Source organism: Eucyclogobius newberryi, unplaced genomic scaffold, assembly GCF_026437365.1.
Source record: "Eucyclogobius newberryi isolate DKJ021-1_F unplaced genomic scaffold, fEucNew1.0.hap1 SCAF_17, whole genome shotgun sequence".
In the NCBI taxonomy this organism is placed as follows: Eukaryota; Metazoa; Chordata; class Actinopteri; order Gobiiformes; family Gobiidae; genus Eucyclogobius; species Eucyclogobius newberryi.
This window is the reverse complement of record NW_027315801.1, coordinates 9805267-9831052: the sequence shown is the minus strand read 5'-3', so window position 1 is coordinate 9831052 and position 25786 is coordinate 9805267. Positions and strand designations below refer to the sequence as shown.

General features: G+C 43.3%; 2 protein-coding genes across 2 annotated transcripts in view; one reads left to right on the top strand and one right to left on the bottom strand.

Annotated features, from left to right (window-relative positions):
• Positions 1–25786, top strand: part of LOC140362789 (pancreatic progenitor cell differentiation and proliferation factor-like) — a 48215-nt gene that overhangs the window by 8154 nt on the left and 14275 nt on the right. The window lies entirely within an intron of this gene.
• Positions 142–20682, bottom strand: LOC140362788 (nucleolar protein 4-like). The gene is made up of 11 exons (XM_072448979.1): positions 19746–20682; positions 13776–13931; positions 11733–11844; positions 11121–11230; positions 9207–9345; positions 7444–7736; positions 6513–6698; positions 5493–5681; positions 5265–5384; positions 4581–4767; positions 142–3641 (listed from the first exon to the last, which is right to left on the bottom strand). Exons 1-11 carry the CDS (start codon positions 20085–20087, stop codon positions 3430–3432), a joined length of 2046 nt encoding a protein of 681 aa, XP_072305080.1. The 5' UTR covers positions 20088–20682; the 3' UTR covers positions 142–3429.

The following is a 25786-nucleotide window of genomic DNA, read 5'->3' as shown; positions in this document are numbered from 1 at the left end:
ATTGATATAACGCTGTTCAACCTTCAAGGCACTCAAAATGTAACAGATTAAATGTAACCATCCATCTTCTGCACACAGTTCATTGTCTCATGGGGTAAATCGACACAATGGTGTAAAATCAAAGAAAACACTTGACACCAGTTGGATACCTCATGGCACAATTTTATTTTATGACTGACATCTCAGGAGAAGGGGAGAGCCTTGACACTCTGCTGTTGGTAAATAAAGGCAGTTTTTTTTGTTTTAATCCACATAGCGTTGGTGCAACACTGAAAAGCGCTATTTCCAAAACTGACACAAGTCCCCTGTAAGTGATATGTAAGAGGCAGGGAGAATCTCACCTGGACAAATTGGCATGAAACATACAAACAACCTTTTCTTTTGTCTTTTTGTAGTTTCACATTGAATCATAAATATCCATACTTATAAACAGTCCAAAACAAATCCAAACTATTTAGTCACGGATACTGGAAAAAGCTTCACTTTTAACTCACAATGATAAATGTACAAAACAATAGACATCTCATATAAATGTTCATGGTTGAATCTGTTTTCAGAAGAGCTAAGCAAAGTAGGAGATTTTGTATTTCCTGAGGTTTATGGGTTCCCCTAAAGAGGCCAGGAAAGGGGAATGGCTTTTACGTTACAGAGGAGAAAGTACAACAATTCAAAGTGTACCTTAGGGAGAATAGAGGTGTCTAAGCACTTACTGTATTTTAACAAACGCCCCAATTCTCTTCTATAGGCCACAAATGTGTTAACAAGGTTGATTTAAAGACATCTTGATGCTTCAGAAATCTTTGCTGGTCCACTTTGAGAAGTTGTGAAGCTCCTTAACTCTTACTAAAGTCTGTTGAAACTCTGGAAGCCACCACAACACCAAAACCAACCGCTATCAGTTTTCAAGAGGTCAATGACAGCAACAAAAAGAAAAAAGAAAAAAAAAAAGAGATATCTAAATGTACATTGATAAGAACAAAAAATAAAATGTGATTCTGAAAAACTGTACATGTAAACATCACACTTTCACTGAGTCAAAAAACCAGAAGGGAATTACAAAGCTCACACGTTTACAGCACAAGCTCCTGCAAAGAGCTACGGCATCGGACAGCGCAGGAGAGGCAACGATCAAATCAGATACGCAAAAAAAAAGAATCCATAGAGACTACCACCAAAATGAAAGTTCAAACAGGCAAGGTTAAAACCACTTTGATTTTTTTTTTAACATGGCTGTACCCACAGAAAGAAAGAACATTTTAAAACATCTTTTGTCACTCTTTGTACAGCTATACATTTATCTGACCACTTAAGCAATCCACAAGCTACAAGGGCATTTTAATCAACACCAATAGTTTACATTGTTCTGTCAATACAAAGAGAAAAGATCCATTGGGTGTCATCGGAAATAAAAACATACAGGTAGACACATATTTGAACACAGTTTATCCAGCACACCTAAATGTCACTCAGACAGATCTGCAAGCAAATGTGAGAATGTTTCATGATCAAAATGGCATCACTGAGAGAGACTGAGCGATGGACAGTCAACAGTAAACGACAAGGAAGACGGAGACGATAATCCGACCCATGGACCATGCACGCTCCAGGACGGTCACAGAGAGGGGCTGTTCTTTTAAAGCAGAGTGTGAGAAATATATCATGAGTCTTCTGTCCAAATGAACTGAAAATCCAAAAGAGGTAAAGATTCTTGTCACTGTGTTAATGTCATGTTTATCCTGAGCTATAAAGTGCTTCCAAACTTGCAATAGTTAAGACTAGTGACAGAAGCCCGTCATGACAGGGAAAGAAAATGCATTTGTAGGCTTCAGAGTACAATGGTCTACAAATGTAGAATATATGTAGTACATAAAAATGATAAATAACTGAATAATTTAATAGATTTGTGATAAATACAGAAATATACGTCTCTAAACTTTGAGTTCTCAGACAAATTGTTAAGGTGCAAGCCTCGAGGGCTGCTCAAAGAGTCATTGTCTTATTAAACTGGAATGTTTCAGCCTATTGTGTTTTTCAAATGTTGTACAAACTGGGCCACTCCACTTTTACACAAAATATCTCAAAATACAAAACACTTTCACAGTAAAAGCAATAAAACCAGCACCACAGACGCACACACACCACTTTGTGCTGAGTGACTCACGATAATGTGCTCTAGATCTGTTCTCTCTGTGTGCCACAGGCCACACACAGCTGAGACAGTAAACTGATGTCAAAACATCTTACAAAGATTGTCTTTTGCGTTTGAACAGTTTGTTTTAAGTTTGAGACGCCAAGAGGTCAGTGGAGTGATGTAGACTGCATTAGTCCAGTGAATCAGGTTCACGAGCCCCGTAAAAAACACTCACAAACATTCACAACATGACGCATGTAAAAAAGACGTGCAACATTTAGTCTCCTTCTGCAGGTCCTGTTCCCCACAGACTGAGCTAGTGAGCTTGAAGTGAGTGATAAACATCACTGTTCACGACAAACAACATTGAACTTAGCTACAATGCTGCAAGAAGAGTAATTCTTTTACAACCTGACAGTTACAGCTTTAAACCCCAGGCTGATCATGTTTTTATGCACGCCACTGATTATCTTCAATATTGCACCTACAGCCACTTTCCACGGGCTCTGGTTAAAGTCTAAACAATATATATTCATATATTAATCTCACGTTCCCTGACAGGTGTGTGGGACCTCAATTTGCATACGGAGGCTTTTAAAGCCTCTGTTCACTTAATAGAGTGGCAAATGTTTATGATCAAACTCTTCATAATAAATGAACTACACACAAAGTCACACTGGGCGAGTCTAATTTCTAATAAATAGGGCAAGAGTATAATTTAAAGTCAATGACTTGACAAGATCTGCTAACAGCTGTCAAGCCCTTTAGGTTTACTATCTGTTCTTAGGTCAGTCCAACCCTCACTCTTTTTGAGGTCAAAGAGTATTAGCAGCATGCAATTTGTAGTAATGCAATGTTGTTTTAGAAAGATTTGTAAATTTAGAGAGTGGCTGCAGCCAGCAGTACAGCATATTTGATACAAAGTACTGGCACTGAATGCCTGCGATGCATCTGTTAATTTGTCGGCACAGTCAGTGTAGATTCAAAGCTAATGTAACACCTCTGGTAGTTTGTCCTTGTTGATGAATAGTTCCCACAAACCAGCTTCCTGAGATGAATGGCAGTGAAGTGTAGAATGAGCTGGATGAGATGAATGGCTACAAATACCAGGGCACTAGGACCAAAGTCGACCAAATGCATAAATAATCCTTCTGATATGTTGTGACCGCAGTTAAGGTACTGTACCCACAGGACCTCTGTGCGCTGCAGTGCCACTCCAGCCTCTGTGCTGATCCAGAACTGTCCCCGATTCGTGACTGAGAGTGACACTGGTGAAAAGGCGAGGAGCAGGAGCAGCTTCAGTTCTGCTGCAGGATCAAGTTCTCCAGCTCGTCTGCAGAGCGGAGCAGGAAGGCCGCCGACTCCCTGTATCCTGCAATGAGCTGCCTCACCGCAGTCACCTCTGGGGGGCTGAGCTGTGCAGATGCCCCTCCTCCACCACCGCCCTGACCATTGGCACTGGAAGAGGTGGAGTTTGGGCCGACCGACTTCATACTAAGATCTGTGGGACCTGAAACACAAGGGACCGAAGCTGCGGGGTCAGTGTTGGGTGCGTTTATGTGACGCTGACAGTTCCATGAGCTTAGAATTCTACGGATGATGAAACTGTCAAAATGCACCAAAATGACTTAGTTTATAGTAAATATTTCAGTAATTTCTGGACCTATCCACATTAAATCTAAATTGGCACATATAACAGATTGAGATAGCAGATTGAGTGTGCGGTGCTGGCACTGATTTGCTGTATAATCTGTGCATGAGCTTAAAAATGATGTGTGTGACTAGTGAGGTTACAAAGAGGTTGTGATTTGAAAATACCAAATTGAGAATCAGGTAGAATCAGGCTTTTAGAAGTATTTGGGAAGAATACTTTGAAAATTCATTTAGTTACAGACTACTGAACTAAATGAATTTGATAAGTTACACAGTACATTAAAATGTACTGTGTAACTTATTCCATGACGGCTATTTATTCTGTCCATATGTTGCACTTTGGTTGTTCCTTGCTTTACCTGCACAGTCTTTGTTAGATTTAAGTCAATTTTATTCTCCTGCTGTTCTTGAACTGTGCTTTGCAACACTAGAATTTCCATATCATGGAATAAATTAAGGTTTTATCATTTATGTTATCTTATTTACAATGTCCGATCAGAGTTCTATAGTCTGAAGCCTTTGAATACGTTTTATAGGGTAAAAACCTGCCTGTTATGCATTTATTCACCACTAATTAGAGGAGGAAAACACACACAAACGTACTCACCACAAGAATTGGAAAACCTCAACTCACCATGATAAATGTAAAAAAACACAAAGACATCTCAGATTTAATTTTATGGTTTACTCTGTTTTTAAATTAATCTGCACTGACTTAGACTTTTTTACTCACACTGTAGGCTTTATTACATTTCATGGGCTCAATCATTTTAAAATAGAGCGAATAGTTTCCTACCATTGGTTTGTGTGGTTCCAGTGGTCGGCTGGGTGCTGCTGACTGCGCCGTATCGAACGCTGTAGGTGAGGCCTCCGTTGGCGTAGAGCTGGTCTTGGGGGAAAGCTGTGCTGGCAATGGTGAACCCGGGGGAGGCCATAGAGGCGGGGTCTCTGGGCGTGGTCTTGTCAATACACATCGGCTCCTCCTATTCAGAGCCAAACATTGAACATTCATTTTGGGTGTCATGTTTCATGTGATAACATTTTATTCATGAGTTTCTGTTTCCTGTTTACAGGACTCATTTTGATTACTTTTGGCCATTGGAAATACATAATTTGTTTTGAATTGTTAATTTCTATGCATAGGGGATCATTTCTGAAAATAATTGAAAATAAGGATGTGCTGCTAATTTAAATGTTTGGAATTGTAGATGTCTCATGCAAAAATACTTAATCATGGACTGCAGGAGGACACTGCATTTATTTAGCTATAACCTGGTGCGTAACATTTCTGTTTTTATGAGCTTATAAACTTTTATGAGCGTAATGTCTGTACATCGTCCCTTCAAATAAAGACTAAAAAAGACTAAACTGACAAACTCTCCAGAGGAATCCCGGCTCCATCTTGAAAGTGCAACCTCGTCACATTCAATTAACTGAAAACAACAGATTTATGCATGTTCTGGCAGCTGGGCTCGTTTACCGTGGCCGGGTACGAATCGAGGCGCATCTTCTTGGCTGCGTTGCGGGTCTCGCTCTCACAGGCAGCAGCGAGGATGTTCTCAGCCAGGGCGGAGGTGAGGTGAGGAGGTGTTGGTCGTATCTGAAAGTGTCAATAAGAGATTTTGCTCGTTATCAACAAAAAATGCGGCATTGATGTGGTTTAACAGTGTATGTTGTTGGCAGAATTATATTTCAGAGCTTTTTATACCTCAAAGCCGCCTTTTTTCATGCGGCGACAGGATTTGAGGTAGGTGCGAATACGTTTGCGGGAGCGTTCCTGGAACTCTGGGAACTGGCGACCGCAGGACTCCATAATGGCCTGGATCTTCTCCTTTGGCTGCTTTGAGATGGGCACCATGCGGTCAAGGTTCTCGTCCACGAACAGTCGCACAAACATCTGACGCAGAGGAGGGGACGGGAGGCAACCATGGAGAAAGTGGGGAAATGAGAAAATATAAGAATAAAGACACAGAATACAGGTGTGATGGAGGTGCAGAGGTTAAGAACACTGTAGAATCTCTCAGCTGGAGCACAAAGTCCTATATCATTCTATGGGGGATTCACTGTTTTTGAGGCTACAAATCAAGTACTTTCATATTACTACAATCACCTCTGCTAGATAAAATAAAGCTATTTATTTTTGATGCAATTGTGAAAGAATTACTCCACCGTAGTTTGTTTTTAGAAGATTTAACTTTATGCCAGCTTTTGTTTTGTATAGATTATTTTCTCCGGGTAAATGTTAAGGTCCAACAGACACAAACAGTAGAAATAAACACTTTGTCAAAACTTCCTGATGAATTAGAGACATATCGGGGGACAAAAAATGGTTACGCGCTAAATAGGTGCTGGGGTTTATTTAGTGACACTTCAGAGCAGGAAGAGGACTTTTAGGTTTTGATTTGAGCTTTGAAAGTGGCAACACAAATGAGTCTCATGCGAGGCTCATTCTGCATTCTGATTGGAACCAAAACACAAATGGAAACATAACAAATTTGGCGATCATATCCAGTATTTTTGTCTGTAGATCAACATTACACTATGTCAATATCAATATCTATAAACCTTAAATGTATCATGTCCATCCCACATTGCCCAACTTGTCCCCCTTGTGCTCACCCTCTCCCTTTAAAATCAACTTGTCATTACAGTGAATGCTGGACCTCCAATGGACCTGACAGAGATATTACCATAACGGTCACACTTTCGTACAGAGCAGCAGACTCACATTGAAGGCTTTGAGTCTCTCGGGGTCCATTCCTTCTGCGTCGTTGATCTTGTCGCTGTCGTCGTGCTCGTCATGCTCGTCATCGTCGTCGTCCATGATCTGAGCTCGGGCCGCGCTCAGCTCGTCCACGCTCATGCTCACTTCAGTCTTTACAGAGTCATAACTTCCTGAGCTGTACGGAGGAGACTGCGAAGAGAGATAAAAAAGAAAAAAAAAACGATGAGTAAGTGCAGTGAAAGTTACACAGAAAAATGAGTAGGTCTTCTAATTGTTTTGATTCAGTTTGCAATCTATGTTTTAAAATTAGACTTCTGTTCAACACATTTAAGTCACATTTACATTTGATAGAAGACTGAAATATGTACTACTGGCTAAAATAATACAAAAATCGCATGCTTTTCAGTCCTAGTTTGTTGAGGTCTTAACAACAAGGTCAGTTTTATTCATAAAAATACAGGAAACGTTGTTTGCAGAAGATATTAAATTACTAAAATAAACGCAGTCTTTACAATTAGCTAATTATGGCCTACAAATTACACATTTTTGTTCAGTGTCAATTAGTTTACACTTCAAAATGCACATTTATTATTTTCACAGCATCATCGACAAACAAAACATTAGGGCTGCAACATTAGCAATTAGCAATCCCCAAAGACTGCAATCCAAATATCCTTTCTTATTATGTATAGAATTTGCTGACCGTATAGTTTAGACTTTGAAATGTGATTCTTGTATTTGTTTAGCAGCTCATATTTCAGTTTTAATGCTCCTGGATGTGTTTAAAATCTACTTAATCCTACAATAAGACGAGCATAAAACATTAACGAACCCTAAAATAAACCACAAAAGAAATAAGATACTTTTGTTTAGGAGATTACACTGATATAATTTCCAATATATTGCCCACCTCTGCTCCCACTGTAGATCTTACCTTGTTGGCGTAATCCGTTTTGATGGGGAACGGTCTGCTGGGGTCGTTGGGGTAAGAGTTGAGGGGTGATGTGGCGGAGGGCAGTATTCGGTCGCTCAGATTGACCGGCTGCTGATCTTCTGAAGAGGAGGACGACGAGTTTGTGCTGAAGTCCAGAGGAGCGCTCAGCCCGTTCTCCGTCACTTCCCCAAAAGAGGCCCCTCCATCTGGGACAGTTCCCCCGGCAGACAGCACCTCGGGCGGGGTCAGAGCCGGCAGCCCGTTGGCACTGGCACTGTCCAAGGAGTCCTCATCTGAACAGTTAGAGGGAATATTGATCATTGAACCTTAAAATGGTTATTATGTTCAATTATCTATTTCATACAGACATAGCAATGTGTCTGTTGCTATGTTTGAAGCTATTTACGGTGTGTACACACTCGGTTTGGTCCCGGTTTGGTCCTAGTTTGCCCCGTTTAGACCTGATGTAGACTTACCAGCAATTAGGGTTGTCAAAAAATGTATACTAAAACTTATAACAAAGCTAGATTGTAATTTAGAAGTAATTTAGTTGCTAAGATAACAGTCCACATTATACTATAAAAGAAAGCGATATCAATGTTGAAAATTACAATCATTACATACATTACATATTAAGAAATTGTGTTTTTTTTACCATGTTTGTTGTATTAAAACCGAGTGCCTTCTCCATAGTATCAAGTTTGAAATGTTAGTAACGGGACAACACTCTATTAGCATGAATACTGAAACGTTGACGGAAGTACTTGATTATTAAGTCATTGAGATATTCAGAGTATGTTCCTTATCCATAGATACATACTGAGGACACTGGGCTCAAATGTCAAAAAAGACAAAAACCCAGTGAGGAGAGTTGCTGGGGGAGGAGAGTGTCTTGTCGTAACAAATCACTGCTCATTCACCCAATTTATATGTTTTCCCAATTTGCACCTACATCCATTCCTCGCAAATGTCCCCCTTGTCCCAGTTTTTCCTGACCAGTTTCTAATCTGTGGGGTTAATATGGAGCTGTGTCCTACTTCTTTAAGCCAGCTGCCCTAACAGAGGGGTACACAATGGACCGGGGCAGCAGCAGTGCAAGAACCCACCCCCTGTAACTGTGGATTTATTTGGATTAGTCCACTGAGAACAATCCAAGCTGTTTTCTGGACAACAGTAACACCGCTTTACACCATATAGTAGGGATGCAATTATTTAGGCTTTTTAAAACTTCTATAATACATTAAATGGTAAGTTTTGAGGCTTTAAAACCCATTGTGTTTTTGCAGCAGGATGATAAATAATGCAGTGGCAACAACATAGTAGACATTGTTCCTTTGCCCCATTTCAGTAAAAGACAGCTGGGGAATGTTTTCTTAGTCTGTTGAAAGATGATACCCCTTATAACTGCACAAATGATCTTTAAGATATTTTAGATATGTTTTCTCTCAAATAGCTGCTTTTACCGCACAGTGTCAAGACAATTGCATGAACTACAAGGAACAAAAGTCAGGTGCAAGACCTTTAAGTAGCTGTGATCCACTCCGCGATAGTGAAGTATAAATAGACTATTGTATGTCAAGAGGTGAATACTGCAATAAACTTCAAATTACTTTCGAACATAATAATCAGTGTTGTCGCAATCCCATTATATGAACTCCAATTTCATTACTGAGGACTCATACTGGTTTGGAAAAAGGTAAATAGTACCAAAGCCTGCTCAAATGGGTATCTAGTTTGGCTACTAGTTCCTGCGAGTGTCTTACCCTCCATCTCATGTTTGACTGTGTCTGGCAGGGCGTGTTCCCCATTGGGCGGGCTGGGCTCAGGCACTGGAGGCTGCTCGACTGTGATCCACGTGGGCTCTGCGCTGGTCATGTCCTCACTGCTCATCGAACTGTCATCCTGGGACAAAAACAGGGAAAGGGACAGGGTTAAAATATAGAAACTGCTGAAATGCGTTTTCTCCTGCGAGGAGATATACATATATGTTGTGGAATAGTTTTATCATAATGGTCATTGTCGATGTAAGCTTGAAACGTTTGAGTGTGCATTATAACACTATTATATACACTATTATTATAAACACATGCACTGTATTCATGTGCGGTGCATTGTATAGACAGTTGCCGCTCAGGGACACCTTCTTAAGCCAGAGCTTGGTCAGAATTATATTGTTTGAGAATTGCTTTATGTATTTTTAAGTCAACAGTGTTGCACCCAACAATTATTTTAGAAGTCGACTAGTCAGCAATTATTTCTATTGTATTATTGAGACTATATATACACTATCACCCAAATAAACTCTGTAATATGTTGACTGAAGGCTTCTAGATAGAGAATATATACAAACAAAGTGTATTATTGATGAAAACCTGAACTTTTTTGACACATTTGTTTAATAATACCACAATACAACTACAATTATGTTTATAGTCGTATGCAATTCAGCCCTATTTATCAATATTAGAACCTATTGTAAACTGACAATTTAAATATTTGAACTGATTTGCTTTGATACATTCTCCTAAATTCCTTAAATCTTCTATCTTGTTAAGTTCTTGGGCCATTTCTATTTATAACTGTGTTACGCAGCAGATTTTAATGATGTGTATTGTAGCGTAACAGAAATGAGTAAAGCACGAGAGGGACCCACTGACAGTTAAAATAAAGAATGTCCCGCAAACACAGATGTTTTGGAGGATATGACTGCACAATAACTCTAAGATGGAGGCATAGAATTACATCTCATCCTCTTATTTCCAAACTGCAGCAGACAAATGGGACTTTACCCCTGGGAATATGCGCCTGTCCCCCTGTAAAGGAGTTTGAGGAGAACCAAAATGCTCACTGACAGCTCTATTAGGTACCAAGTGAGCCATGCAACATTAAAGAGAAAGGGAGAGAGACAGGGACACAGTTTCTAGGTAGCAGGATATGTAGCATCATTAAGGCTTTGCAGAAATATATAATTTATGAGAGGAGAGGTTGCAGGGAAGTGTGTTGCTATTGGATTATTATATGCAAAATCCAGTTTCATTCAGCAAAATTATGTGAAAGAAAAACAGATACACACATTACCAACAATGAACGCGAAATCGATCAAGTTTACAATATAGTGACAGTGTTATTCTAAAACAGCGCAACGAGATACAGCGTTTCTCAAAAGTACTAAAGCGGTAAGTTTAGGTTTATTGATCTACTCACCCCGAGCCCTTGTGTGGGTCATTGTCCCGTGTAATCCTAATTATAAGCGAGAGGGTCCTGCACTGACATCTGAAGCTCGTGCTGCTCCTGATTGTGCGTCTGGCAGTGCGAGGGGCGGGGCCAAGAGCGTTGCGTCACGCCCCAAAACACCAACTCTAAATCTCTCCATTGTTTTTATTTGTTATCATCTACTGCATATTTGTGCTTAATGTATTAGAAGGCTATGTATTGTGTATATGTATTTTTTTATTTTGGTAACATTGAAATTACGCATAAAAAATATGTAGACCATATTCATTTTATGGAAATAGCCTACATAAGTAACTCAAACTTGAAAAACAAACAAACAAACACACACACACACACACACACACACACACAAACAAACAAACAAACAAACAAACAAACAAACAAACACACAAACAAACAAACAAACAAACAAACAAACACACAGACTGTCCCAGAGCACGTACCCGCTCAGTGTTGGTCATGCACTGTAGTTTCATCTGCTTCAGGTAGGTGGCGGTAAGAGGCATGTTATAATCGATGAGGTCCGGGACCAGTGAGGTTGGCCGGTCATTTTCTGAGAGAGAGAGAGGAAAAAAGGAGGAAGTTACTTCAATTAAACAGCGCAGACCAAAGGACAAAGGTGAGAGTAACATGTTGGAGCTGATTAATTCTCTGCTAAATTATCCCACATCCTACAACTGACAAAAGCACTAACTTTTGCTCCATATGTGGCCGAGCTGCACTGTCCGATTTCTGCTCCAGCCGCAAGAGGGAGTCTTCCGCGACTCTTTTCATTTCTAATATGGGTAACGTAATGTCCAAGGTAAACAAACACTTTTGATCAAGCTTACATTATTAGCTATTGGCTCCATCTCTGTTTGAATTGTACTGTAGGGTAAATGTAAGCGAGTTATGTGTTTTACTAATTGTGTTCGGGGATTTGCTACACTGTAATTAACCCCTTTCCTGTCGATATCAGAGAATCTGCGTAAAGGTTGTTCTCAAAAATAGCGCGTGAGCTAATGATGCCTACGGAGAACGCGCAGAGCGAGCCCGGGTCGCGCGCGCGCCGTTACCTTTGAACTCCGCCGCGCTCGGGTTGATGTGCATCCTCTTCTGGCACTCTCCGCAGCTCATTAGGAACCGAGTCACTGCCTCTCTGGGCAAAAAGGCGTATGTCTCCGCGATCTGTAACGGGGACAAGACAACTGAGTGCGGTTTGTTTGAGTTCCTCAAAGTTTGTGATCGTCTCATGCTCATGGCGGTCCCAGAAGTATAAAGGGCCTGGTGTAGTAAACTGCACTGATAGTTTGGCCTTTGCCCTCAGCTGTTTCTGAAGATGACGTTTTCATAGATGATGAATACGTTTTATAACAATAAGTAAAGTGTATTCATTGCATTTCTTAAAACCTCTGTGTGAATAATGTAGCCAAAAGCCTGAAGATGTTTTGCCTCATGTGGAGAAACCATTAGCCATCTAGATACCCATTCAGTTTAAAACGGTTTTCTTTATTTCATCTCATGAAATAAAGCTTTTTTAGATTGTAGATGTGTAGTGTGCAACGGGTGAAAAGCAGGGAGGACAGCAAATGACCAGAGAATGGAACTCTTACTGCTGAGGTGTGCTGTAGGTCTGCAAGTGCAGAGCCTGGCTCCACTACAAGGCAGCACACTGGGGCAAATTTGTATTTATTTATTTTTAAAAAGATTTTGTTGCCCGTTGGCTTTATTAGACAGGAGAGGAAAGTGAAACTGGGGATGAGAGCGAAGGGAGGACATGAAGTAAACTGTCGGAGTCGGGCTACAAACTCACAACACTGCGGCCGGCTGCACTTGGAGCATGGCATATGTGTGCAATCCCTTAACCACTCAACCACCGAGCCGCACTGAAACTACGTTTTATTAATTGATTGATTAATTGGTGCATCTTATCCCCAAAAATACTAAATCTTTATCCCTTTTAGTGTCCTGTGGTTCTTCAAATTAAATTGATGGAATAACATAAAATTAGCTAATTAATATCTTACATTATTTTCATTATAAACAAATAAAGTGTATTTTATTTCACTTTGCGTTTCACAACAGGTTGTATTTGTAAAGAATATTGTAATACCTTTCATTATCACTTGACCAGACCTGACACAAACACCTTTTTATGTTTTGATACAAAAGGATCTGTGGTTCTTCTAATGGGGCAGCAGTGGTGGAGCATAGCTGGCTCAAACTTCGCCTGTGTGCATACTGTTCTTGTGCCCTTGGGCAAAATATTTGCCCCCATTGCCCACTGCAGTCACATGATGTAAAGCATCTTGAAACAAGAAGGACATCTGACATAAAAAAAAACCTGCCTGGTTTGATGTGGCAACATTAAACGGCGAGCCCATCAGATGAAGTAGAGTGATTGTGGTTGACCCCAGCACAGATTTTCTTGTTGATACTTCTGCTTCCCGTGTATCTCAGGTGAAGCATGTTTGTATTTACAGCATTGCTCTGCCTCTCGTCTGCTGCTGTGCCACTCTGCTCCTCGCCCCCGCTGGCGTTTCCCTGTTAGACGCGACCTTCACGTGACCATGGAGAGGCAGCAGGGGTGCCCGCCTCCCCCCGGCCCACCGCGGCTGCTCCCCGTCCCCTCTGCCCCCCTGCTCCACCACCATGGCCCCTACAGGCAGCAGAGGAGGGGGAAAGGCCACCCAGAGGAGTGCACCTCCCAGAAGGCCATAATGACAGCTCCATATTATGCCCTGCCCCAGTGCTGCTGCCACCTCCTCAAAAGGGTACACACTATCAGACTTGACAGGACCACTCTACAGGGCAGGGGCACCGAGAGGAACGGGCTCTGCTATGGATTTTATCTCTATAGAAGAGGGGGCAGTGAGGATGTTCTAAAGCCTCTACATCACCACACCCAACACCACACCTAAACTTAAGCTACAAAAGAAAGCTGCATTTCCTCTGAGCAACAGCAAAAAGAAAAAGAGCTTTTAGTTTATAGTTTTGATGCAAATGGTTTGTTCCCTTGGTAACCCCAATACTGTATGCTAAAAATGACATATCATGGTGGAAGAAGTTTCATTTTAAATTTAGCTTTTGCATCAGAGATTTTGCGCTTGTCCACTCACCGCCTTATAGGTCTTCTTCTGGCCTGCATGTTTGGGGGCTCGGCCTGGGTCTGTGCCGATCTCCACGTGCATGGCATAGATGATGTCAAAGAAGTCTTCCACCACCGCTACACGCTTCAGTGAGGAGTTTTCTTGCACTGAACTGGGGTCTGAGCACTAAAACACACAAACAGAGAGTTAAACAGGATGTCCCGCTTCAGGCTTACATTTATTATGGGGGTTTATCAGTGCAGGATCTGTTTGGAACAGCATTATGAGGGTCCCGCAGCCCGTGATGAGAGCGGGACAGATCTTAGTGGCACATGAGTCATGCTTAATGTGGTCACGGACAGTCCGACACACTGCCTGCCATGTCCAGAGCTTTCTCTTTCAGTCTCTCTCCAGGTGCTTAAACCCTGACTGGGCCTGAAAAACCATTGCTTCCCATTGCAATGTTTAAAAATAACAGGACCAAAACCAGACCGGCAGTCACTCCTATGAGCAGCTCTGGCAGCTATCCTGCTTCTTATACAGCTGACCCTGTCACCATAGAAACTGCCACTTATTTCTCCCGGGCAGGTGTGCTGGGCAAAGGGTCATGTGACACACCAGAGAAGTGCAATTGCCAGGACAACGGCCTCCATCCGCTGCACCACATGGGGATTTCTCTCCTGCTCCTCCACCCTCTCCCACTGCTCCAGCACCAACTATTGTGTGGTGTTGATCACCACAGACAACAGCCCTTTGGACTTGATCTTATCTCTTGTGCTCTGTACTGTGAGCTGCCGTCCCAGTACAGCATCACATGGAACTAATGCATTTGGGTTTTTCAATTAGAACCACCTCCAGTTGAAATGAAACTGGCCGTGACATTTCCTACTGATTGGTTTCTAGGTGGGTCAGCTGATTCGTTCAAATTTTTTTGACGAGTGGCTCAAGTTTAAAAGTCATCCCCCCGAGACGACAAATTGTACTTTTTGCCACTTGCCTGATATTTTCGCCTTGTTTCTGAGATTTGACATTTATTTCATAATTTTTCAGCGACCTACCCTCTGTCTCCATCCCCACCTCTGTCCCGTTCTCCCCATTCTCTCTCCTGCTTCTGCTCTCCCAAGTGCGAGGTAATGATCGTTGCTATGGCAACTAAAACCAGCTCACGCGGGTTTGTTTTAATCCGATCCCTTCTCCCCACTGTGTCAGCATGGACTAAATGTAGATAATAAATGAAATAATAGCAATCCTTCACCTCATCATCAAGCTGTAATCTGCAGGACTGGAGGTATCTCCATACCCCGGTGACATCACCGTGCCGCTGCTTGGGACAATGGTGTCAGGTCCATTCACGCTGGATTTAGATAATCTCACTACTGTGGGGTGTGCAGTGCACCCACTCCGCTGCATCCTCTGCTGAATTCTAGCCCAACAAACATCAGCGTTTTATACCCGGGATGGCCTCCGTGAGCAAACCCTGTGCAATCTAGCACATTTAGCTCCTGTAGACCTGGTATGTTCTGAAATCTAAAAACTCACATTTACAAAACAATTGTATATTCACTCAGGAAATAACCGCCTGCGGCTGTGAGTGCACTGCTTTCATCAGCGATCACGTCACCTGAAGGCCTGTGCGCTGCATGGCTGTAGTTTGCCAGAAAAGCTGTTTACTGTAGCTCCCAAACCAAGAGAAGCGGGAGTGCACCTCTCAGCACAACTTGTTCAGGTTGTGGATTTGCATGGGCTGTGTGGGTTTTGTACAGTGGCACAGCATCTCGGATGAAAACAGCTGTTTAATGGCTTTGTAGATATTTGGTGTCATCAGCAGCGTTTTTTAAGAGCAAAGGTGACATGTCAGCATCCTCAATCACTGACAACAGAGCGCCACTAAACTCCATTCTCACTCTCCCCTTTGCTCCTTTTGCTCCATCTTTTCTAATCCCGTAGGACTTTGCTCTCCACAGCCACTGTTGTGTGTGTAACCAGCCCCCATCCCCTGCACGCTTTCTCCCTGTCCCGCACCAAACCGCTCTGTTGCTAGGAGACAGGAGGGGTTTGAGTTGGCCGCCCCCACCCCCGCTGGCAGTCTCCACAGCCACACATGCACACGGAGCGAGGCAGAGTTGCCGAAGGGAGCCAGCCGAGCGGTCCTGCACACAGCCAGGTCAGGAGGAGGGGGCGGAGGGGCAAGCAGCTGGGTCACGAAGACAGGACGGCCCACCAAATTAGCTTCAGTGGAAGTGGCACTGGCCGGACTGCTGATGCTCTGGATTCTTTAAGTTTTAAACACATAGTGAATGGGCATGCATCAGCGGCTGTGTAATCCTCACATTTTTCATGTATTTTCTTAACGTGTGTGTGAGGAGGGGGGTATGTCAACACTACCACTTATGACTCAGATTATATCTGCTGATGTGACAACAGGTCGTCTTTTATAGGGCCATAACCTCTCTGTAAATCTGCCAACTGGCTAATGGACATGTAAATGGGAATCGCCTTTATCTCCAGAGTTATATGGGAGACAATGTTGAAGGGCTAGTATAATACCAAGACTAGACGTCCTGGTAAGATCTATCCCCATCGTCCCGGGACCGACCACTTTATGTCAAGTCCTGTCGTTATTAAATCCACATTAGGTTGGGCCTTGTGTCCAGTGAGTACTTCCCTCTCAGCTGCACCCATCTTGAGCACTATTTGATAGACTCTGTGACATCCCTAGTGTCCCACAGAGCGGCTGTTCCCATTGGCTCTGAAGAGGTGTGTGGAAATGGCTACAGCATTCATCATCACATGATCATTTTTGTCATTCTGCACCCATTAGGCACCGTCCCAGTTTGGTAAACGCCGCCTCTCTGAAGGTGTAACAAATGACAGGAGCAGTGAGTTAGGGCGATTATGGTCGTCTTAAAGACCAGCTGTGTGCATGAGTCGAGCAGAACTCAGACATCTCCCACACAGGGGGAGGCCCCCGGGCCAGTTAAAAATGGTGTTAATTTCTGCTCCTATGGGAAAGCAAAGAACGATCTCTCCATGGCAACAGAGAGGGTGCTGTAGGGAGGAAACACAGAGCATGCGATCTGCGACCCCCTCTTTGTACCAGCACACATACAGTACGCTCAACTATCACACAGGCCGTAACCAGCACCCAAAACAGGATGAGGGTGGCACACACAGAGGGATGGAGGGTGTCATACACAGAGAGGGATTTGAGGGCTGTCTAACATAGAAGTTGTGATGAGATGCTCAAATCTGGGCTCTGAATCCTTCACACACAAGTTCTCCAATGGCTTGGATGGAAACTAATGAAGCATGATTAGCTTTTGCTCTCTCTCTGTTTGTATAACAGAACAGGCTGCAGACTATACCACTGTCAAAGAAAACAATATTTTTGGTCAACATTTTAATGCAAATGCTTTGAACAAATGGGCATATTCCTTTGACTCTGTGGCCCCAGCACAAAAGAGGAGCTCTCAAGGGAAACCTGGACTAATTAATCAGACAATAATGATGATGTTCCTCTGTCTGTCTGAGGCAGAGGCACAAATATGTAAGCTCCATTTTCCAGCACATAATTGTGGTGCTGATTGACTTCAAAATGATATCTGTGGGCAGGACGTCCCAGAAGCAGCCAATGGTTTATTGATTGATAATAGCATTACTTAGGTCTTAATTTTATAGACTCCTGCTTTAAGTCTGTGCACAAACAGAAAAACATCATAGCATCCTAAAGCAACAGCATGCTTCATTTAGCTAGACGTTTGAGCGCTTCTGTTCAGACTGGGTACACTGCTCTGGAAAGGCTTTGTCGCGCGGTGCATGTCAGTGTCTGTTTCTGGTCCTACCCCCCTCCTGCTCTGTAGCATCCTCTAATCAGGACATAATGAGAGCTAAACGAGGTTGCATCTCCTCATTCTGGATCCCCAGAACTGTACAGACTAAAACGAGGACTGAAGGCCCTGGACAGAACAGAGGAGGCTGACAGTAAATAATTCCTTGTCGAGTGTGACACATGAAAAGACCCTCCATGCTGAGACTGTCCGACGCTGTTTGCAGTTACCATGCCCGGCCTCTGCCTCTGTCCCGTCACACTGAAGCGCCTTGTACGCCTGGCTGACACATACAAGAGACCTTCTCTGTCTGCACATCGCCACATCCCGCCCTCCCCCACCAAGCCTCCTGTCATTTAGGCCCATGCCTGTCCCCATACAGAAACTTGGCACACCCATGGAGCAGCTGCAGTGGGCTCCAATGCACAGCCACAGAGACACGCCCCCAGCCTGCAGTCCTCCCAAAGCCAATGACCAATTATGTACACCTGCCCTGTGGCCTCTAATGGGCCAGGACAGACACTGAAGGAAATGCATTAATACTGCTTCAATTGCTGCAACTTGTTGCTTTTGACTAACATTGAAATTGAAAGGAAACAGTTTATTGCGTGACATTTTTCTTGTGCATTCTTCAAATGCAACTGCATAGAAATGGTTTATAAAATTAAGATGCTCACACTAGAAATATTTTGTGGTTTATGTGTAGTTGTGTGTGTGTTTTCTTTTTAATGATCCAGTCTTGCGCACAAATAATACCACAATGTAGTGTTATATGGAAGCTATAGGTAAAAGACTGGAATACAATTCAACACTTTCAAGGTTTTTTGCACCTGCAGAGACTGAGCACACTTGCGCATGGCACTGACACTCTTAGAGAAAAATGAAGCAGATTAGTCCCACTGCTGCTCAGCGTGGGCAGTAGGCCTTGGCCTAAACCTTAAGTGTGCATTCACAGGTAAAACACCTGTGGAGGGATCCGCGCTATTCAAACCAAATCAAAGGGTTCAATCTGTCTGTCTCTGCTCAAGCTCAAATTGTGTTTGGCTGTGGGTCCAGAGACTGTCCCAGTGCGGGCGGGGGAGATTATTCCCTGAAGGCGCTTACTTAAAATGGTGGTTGTCTCCTTACCGCCACAGCAGGCCGTGCACCACACAGAGACACGGGTGAGCGCGCACAGGCACGCGCACGGGGCTGTGCTGGGGCGCACTGACACTTCATCATGGACGCGTTTATCCGCGCGGGTCATTGTGGGGCTCGTGCGCTGACACAACTTCCTACTGTCGCTTTTACAGAGGCCGAGTCACAGCACTAACTGTGGGCGTATGTCGCCATCAGTTCCTCGCAGAGCCTTTTGTTTCCGCCAGTCGCTCACGTGGTCACAATTACGCACATATTCTGCTCCACAAAATGTTCAGAAAATACCATAAAACATTCAATACATACTTAAGACATTTATACTGTTAATTCTGTGTTGGTCTAAAGAGAACTATGACGTTTAAAGCTCCCAATGAGCTGCGACAGAGGGACCGTCCTGCTCTGGACGACACAGGTGTTGCCAGAGCAACGGGTGCCTCGAGCCGCATCCTTCCCAGGACAATGAGGTGCGGGTGCGCACCACGACTCAACGCGCAGTGCAATAATGGGACTGGGGTCTATATGGTCCCATTCATGAGACTAAACATTAGATCTGTCTGACGCTTAGACCAGACTGCCTATGTGTCCGCAAATGGGACAGGACAGAGCGCGTGCGTCGGTGATGTGCCGAGCAGAGCCAAATGACTGTGGTATTTTGTAGCTTCGCTTGTAATATTCACAAATGCTCTATGAAAAATGCACATGCCTTTGCATAAACTCAGACTTAGAGCTGTCCCTAAACTGGACAAAATCTAAATGTTGATGATGTGGCGCTGACACGACTTGGCTTTCACAGAGACGGCTCAATACGTTTCACAATTGCACTGCCAGGAGGCACCGGCGTTGCCATGGCAGCGGGATGAGAGTAGGGTTGCTCTGCTTGGGATGGACAAAGTGGAGCTTTATGGAAAAAGACGATGACAGTGAGCCGACACTGGGACCAAGATGAAACCTGCAAAGTTTTATGACTGTCTGGCTCCTTTGACCTGGAAAGATCACGACAAGTTAAAGGGATGCTCAGACACATGCACACACTTACCGTAGACTTGACTGGGACGTATAACACGGGTTTCCCCAGGGCTCCTTTCTTGTTGTGCTCCCCTAAGATGGTATTCCCGACCTGAAAGCCTTTAGATTTTACCCAGAATTTGAATTTGGCGTTGATGTGGCTGTTGTCGACATACACGCCATCCGACTCCTCGTTCTGCAATAATGTCTGCATTATCTTGTTATATTTTCTCCTGGTGACTGTCTTTGTTTTGCCCGAATCCCCGTAGGTCCGGAGACACCAGTCCTGAAATTCAGTGAACATCTCCGCCTCAAGAACGACGGGACTCCGGCTCCTCTTGGGCGCCTCCACGCACGCTTTTTTCGTTGTCATCGCGCTCCGAGTGTGGACCGGCTCCGTCACTTCAGGCTAATAAAGGCTCGCTGTTGCTCTTTTGGCCCCGCTGTCCCGCGTCGTGGAGAGCCGATTGTTTCGGGACGCTCCGTTTTTTTTGGGTTTTTTTTAGCTCAGAGTGACGCGCGCACGATCACACCTGTTTGCAGCGGAGCAGTGCTGTCCCGAACCGCAGCGGTGAAAATGTCACTTCCTCACATCATCAGCTGAGGAGCAGAGAGGGGGGCTGTCCTACGCCGAGCGGGTCTCTCCCACCTGTGCGTAAAACCAAGAGCCCTCGCTTAACAACAAAGAACACTGACAAAAGCGTGGAAACATGCGCTCCTCCCGGTTCCAATCGAAAATGTGTCTGAAATTAAGATATATTCTCTGATGCTGTTTCGCCGGGGTTGATGCACAATGATGCACAATGCGCTCTTGTCCGACCCACATGCGCCACTGGAACGGTCTGCTCCTCACACCTGTTTGAATGGGCTTTCACTGTGCGGCTCAGACACGCCACTCTCCCGGCATCTACGGCAACGGGACACTGCAAGTAGCGTGTTTTTTCCTCTAAAGAAGGGTGCACAAGTGGCGTCGGAAAGCAAGTGTAGTGAAAGAACATGTCCGATTTGAAGACGGTGAAGAGAGGAGGGGGCAGGGTGGTCGTTTTACCCCCTAAGATGCTGGAAAACACTTGTCAACACAAAATACAGATCGTATGCCTACAATTGTGTCGGACTGCTTATGAAAAAGAACATAAACATGTTAGAAGTCATAGCATTGCAACAGTGAAACAATTTTCCAAATCAGAACACTATGAGCTGCCATCACGAGCACCAGTAAAGTTGGGTGGGGCAAATGGTTTTATACTTTTTAACCTTTAATGTGGTTATTTTGCATTTCAAAATGTTCACAAACGTAATAAAATGATCAATAGAAATGTACATTCTGAAGCAGCAACACAGTTTAAATAATTCAATCTAAATGAATTGACTGTGTCTCCTTTGATAAATGTTCACATCTGGATATATGTATTTGGCAATCAAACTTTGTCAGAGAACATGTGTCACATTTGGAGCAAGTTGAAATGTAAAAGAAGTTCAGCCCAAATAGCTTGGATCCAGTGTGTTCTCGTTGTGGGCAGTCTGACTCCTCTTGGCCTGTGCATGAGGCCCAGGCTGGTGCTGGTGACTGCTGCTGTTGCCATGACAGCAGCGCAGCAGTGCTTCTGGCCGTGCAGAGGGTGAGTGGGATGCCCCATCCTCATGTCTCTCCATCCTGATTCAGTCTGTACGGACAAAAGCCCCACCCTGAACACAGACCAACGCTCGCTTCATTCAGACTGATGTGCTCACATGTTCAAGTGCGCTTTGCATTCGCTTCATCTTTCAGATTGTTTCATCATTTGGCTGTGGAAAGTCTCCTCACAGGACTGGCCTGGATGCGGATGGGCTGGAGGGCTCCCTGTCCCTCTTGAGGAGAAAAAACTCAAAGCTTTTGCTCTTCATTAGAAAAATACAGTCACAGCAAATCAGTGAAACTGATGTTTGCGATGCATTTTCTGTGGGCAGAAGATGGATGCTCTGGTTCCACTACGGGACCTGTCAAGAGGTCCACACCTGCTCATGCTCGATGAAGCCAATCTTCTGCAAATCAACACCGACCTTTGAGGGATTCCCTATTCAAGGGTGTAACAGTGCTAACAGAGCATAGCAATAAAGTCTGTAAACCCAAACGCAAGCCCCTCATCACCTGCACCTCGAGGACCTCAACTAAGTAGTTTATAAAAGTTAAAAATAAAACGCAAAATGATATGAGTAATTTCAATATTATAGGCTGAGAAAGACTATTTTGTTGCTTGTGCAATGAATACGTGCATTTTACTGCGTGCCATGTTTGTCCCAGTAGATGCATTCACAGTCAAACAGAGGGAGGCAGCCCATGCTCAGATGGGCTGTTAAGAACTGTTGATCTAGAGTTAAATGAGTGTTTATTAAATACTGCCTCCTCCTGGTGACAACGGGAATAGCATCTTTTGTTTTGCCCCGACCAAACATATCTATAGTGTAATTTCTATAAGCACACCTTTCTTAGTTGTGTTGGTCATTTCATTTATGGTTTAATGTGTTCTTCTGAGATTCATTGATCTATGTGCTAGGTCTCTGTTCCATTCAAAATTTGCTAAGCTGTTATCCAAGACTTTGCAAAAAAGAAAACAAACAAATAAAAAAAGCCTTCTTTTAAAAAATATATATATTATTGTTTGTTGTGTTTTTGTTTTAAACATCAGTACAGTGTAGACAAAATATAGAAATGAGTTTTATATATGTATATATATATATATATTCAAACACAGAAAGCTGATTCGTAAACAGATCTTGCAGTGAGATATTTAAAACTATTTTACAGATCCACGCTCTGCTGAATATCTCCAGTCGATTCTTTCATTTCAGTCCTATCTTTGTCTGCCCGGTCACTCGCAGCGCGGGGCAGCAGCGGCTGAAGTGTATTCCTCAGTCCGGCGCAGTGCGATGAAAGCCTCCCGGACCTCCTCAGATGGGACCGGAGCAGAGCAGTGGGTCAGGACCTGGGGTTGCGCTAAAGGCCGCCGGGACAGCACCACCGAGAGGCAGCCGGAGACGACAGAATGGGCACAGTCGCCATGGAAACACAAGCGGCCATAGCAAATCGTGGCAACTGGTAACTAAGTAACAGGAAACGGACGGAGCAGAGGGGCCGATGAGTGTGGTTAATCATGGCGGGAGGGGAGAAGGGGGCGGGCCGGGGCGGGTGGAGGGACAGTGACAGCGGAGAGGGGGCACATCGCGCACGCCCATCCCTGGCCGCGTGTCCCGGATCCACTCTGGATTACTGTCAGGAGACGGCCTCCATCCCCTCACTGGGGGCTGAAAATCTGCAAATGGTGCAGCACTGGGGCACAGAGGTCGTGGTTATAATGCTAGGGTTCCTTTTGAGATACACGGCTCTAACTATTAGCTGAATGTCTCTCCCCACTTGTCACACTGCTTGATGTCCTAGTACATGTGCATATGCGGCTGGAGACATTCAAATGTAGTCACACATATGTTCTAGGGTTGCCAAAAGTATAGAAAATACTAATAAATATTCAACTAATAAAGACACGAGACACTCATTTGAATAAGAATATATGGAAACATAAAGAAAGTGTTTTGTGCTGAAAATTACCATCTGTTATTGTGGTATTGGGATTAGTATTGGGTTTTAAGCCTTTTACTTTGCATCAAACGCGCTAAAATATCGCTATTGTCAGAGAACAAAATCATTATTTTTTTCGGTGATGTGATGCAACATAAAACAATGAATAATAATAGTTTTTAAAAAAAAATATAAACTAAATATTAAGTAAGGTAAGGTAACTTTACTTGTACCCGAGGGTGGATTTATATTTATATATTAAATAAAGGCATACCTAAAATTATGTAATAGACGTTTATTTATATAAGTACTAAATATAAATTCGTTTTTATATATTATGTGTACCATTATCTTACGATGCAGCTCAGATTTTGAAGATGCACCTCAAAATTTCATACATGGTGCTTTGACCTTAATTATAATTACCTCTATTACCAAGATATTACAGCAAAAGCAGCCATAATTGACATGACCAGAATAATGGTTTCTCTTGCACGTACTAACCCCTCTCTGAGAGTCCTACCTCCTTTCTCTGTATTCTTCAAGGGGCCCAAAGGAAGTGTGTTAACTCTGCGCAAAGAAAGAATGTTCAAAATACCCCCCTACCAAACTGCCACATGACTAATGCTTAGTAGAGCAGGTTGTTAAGGTTTGGGAAACAGTTAATAAAAATAAGGTCTGCAATCACAATTTAATCGCAATTTGAATGGTCAGAATTAAAATGAGGTCAGTGAATAAAAACATGATTCACAAACTAGGAAAATAATAATAATAATAATAATAATAATTAAAGCCGCAAGCGGCAATGATCGGCCCTCGCCACGCCGCCGCCGCTACGCCGCAAGAGGAGGGGGCGCTAACGCGCCCCAATGGTCCTTTTATCACGCCTACTGCTGAATCTGTGACGCTGTCACATCTTCTCCCCTTTGTTTTACCATCAAAAAGCAATTTTATTTTGAATTCTTGGCAAAATGTGCGGCTTTGCCGCACAGAGACCGTGACTTTTTGAATAAAAATGTGGATACCTTTTGATGGTCCACCCCTGAAGATGAGTCTCACCAAGTTTCAGGTTAATAGGGCAAACGCCCTGGGAGGAGTTTGTGAAAGTATAAAGTGTAAACATGTTCTGGCGATTTCCCCATTGGAATAACGTGGGAGGTTTTGGTCATCGCTACGGCAACCCCATAACAATTATGACATGGGTCTCATTGACTTTTTTGATGGGGATGCTAAAATTGAGTTGTGTGTCAAATTTCATATAAATTCGCAAAACTAAACATTTAACCTCCATATAAGATCTGTAGGGGGCGCTGTAGCGCCAAATTAATTTATTTCAGTTCAAGTAGATTTAGGGCAAAGAGTTTAACAACTGATTCTAATTTGAGGCAATTCGGACTTTATCTGCGCAAACGGCAAAAATGTTAAATTTGGGAGATTTCTGAAATTCTAGCTAAAGTTTGCAGCTTCGCCGCACAGAGACCGTGACAGGGTCAATGTAATTTGAATAACTTTTGATGTCCCACTCCTCAGTACCATTTTCACCAAATTTCAGCTTTTTAGAGCCAACGCCCTGGGAGGAGTTCGTAAAAGTACGACATTTGGAAAAACTCCCAAGTCATGTTTAGCCATTTTTGAACCAATATGGCCGACATTTGCTTGGGCGGACGGCGTTGCCGTAATAATATGTTTTACTTCTCTTGTCACCATCTACCTCTGTGCCAAATTTCATGATTCTACGATCAGATTTTTTTTGGGTGATTTCCTATCTCTCAATGCATTTTTGGTACATTTGGGGGCGCTGACGCGCCAATTTTTTTCATTTTAGAAAAGGGAAATAGCCAGAATGTAGAGAGGCACGATTTTTAGAGGTGTGAACATTTTTGTGACTTTTCGTCAACTGGGTGAAAATAGGGGGGTTGGTCCCGAGAAGAAGAAGAAGAAGAAGAAGAAGAAGAAGAAGAAGAAGAAGAAGAAGAAGAAGAAGAAGAAGAAGAAGAAGAAGAAGAAGAAGAAGAAGAAGAAGAAGAAGAAGAAGAAGAAGAAGAAGAAGAAGAAGAAGAAGAAGAAGAAGAAGAAGAAGAAGAAGAAGAAAGAAAGAATAATATTCCGATGCGAAAACAATGTTTCCCATTTTTCAAATATCATAAACTATACATTTTCGGAAAGCGCTCGCACTTTCCTACCTCATGGTGTGGGTCCCTGGTCACTGACGGGTACTTTCGTTAATTTTGAGTGGGCTCCGCCAACTTTGTGTTTTTGGCCCTCTATACAGTAATAATGTTCAATTTTTGCATTACATGCTTATATGCACGGAACATGCAAGAGATGGGGAACGTATTCGTGAGGTACTTAGCGCAAATGAGTGCTTTATATGGGGATGACGACCGCGAATGTAAAGTGCTCGTTTAGTGCGCTCTTTTGCACGGGCTTCGCCCGTTTACAACGGTAATGTTCCATTTTCCTACTACTAATTAGTATGCACGGGGCGTGCGTGAGTGAAGGAGTGCGTTAGTGAGTGT

Coding starts and splice junctions, on each gene's coding strand:
- LOC140362788 (XM_072448979.1), bottom strand. CDS start 20,087: ATGACAACGAAAAAAGCGTGCGTGGAGGCGCCCAAGAGGAGCCGGAGT. Junction 7,737..9,206: donor AGTCAAACATGAGATGGAGG/GTAAGACACTCG, acceptor CTAACTGTTCAG/ATGAGGACTCCTTGGACAGT. Junction 5,682..6,512: donor AGAGACTCAAAGCCTTCAAT/GTGAGTCTGCTG, acceptor CCTCTGCGTCAG/ATGTTTGTGCGACTGTTCGT.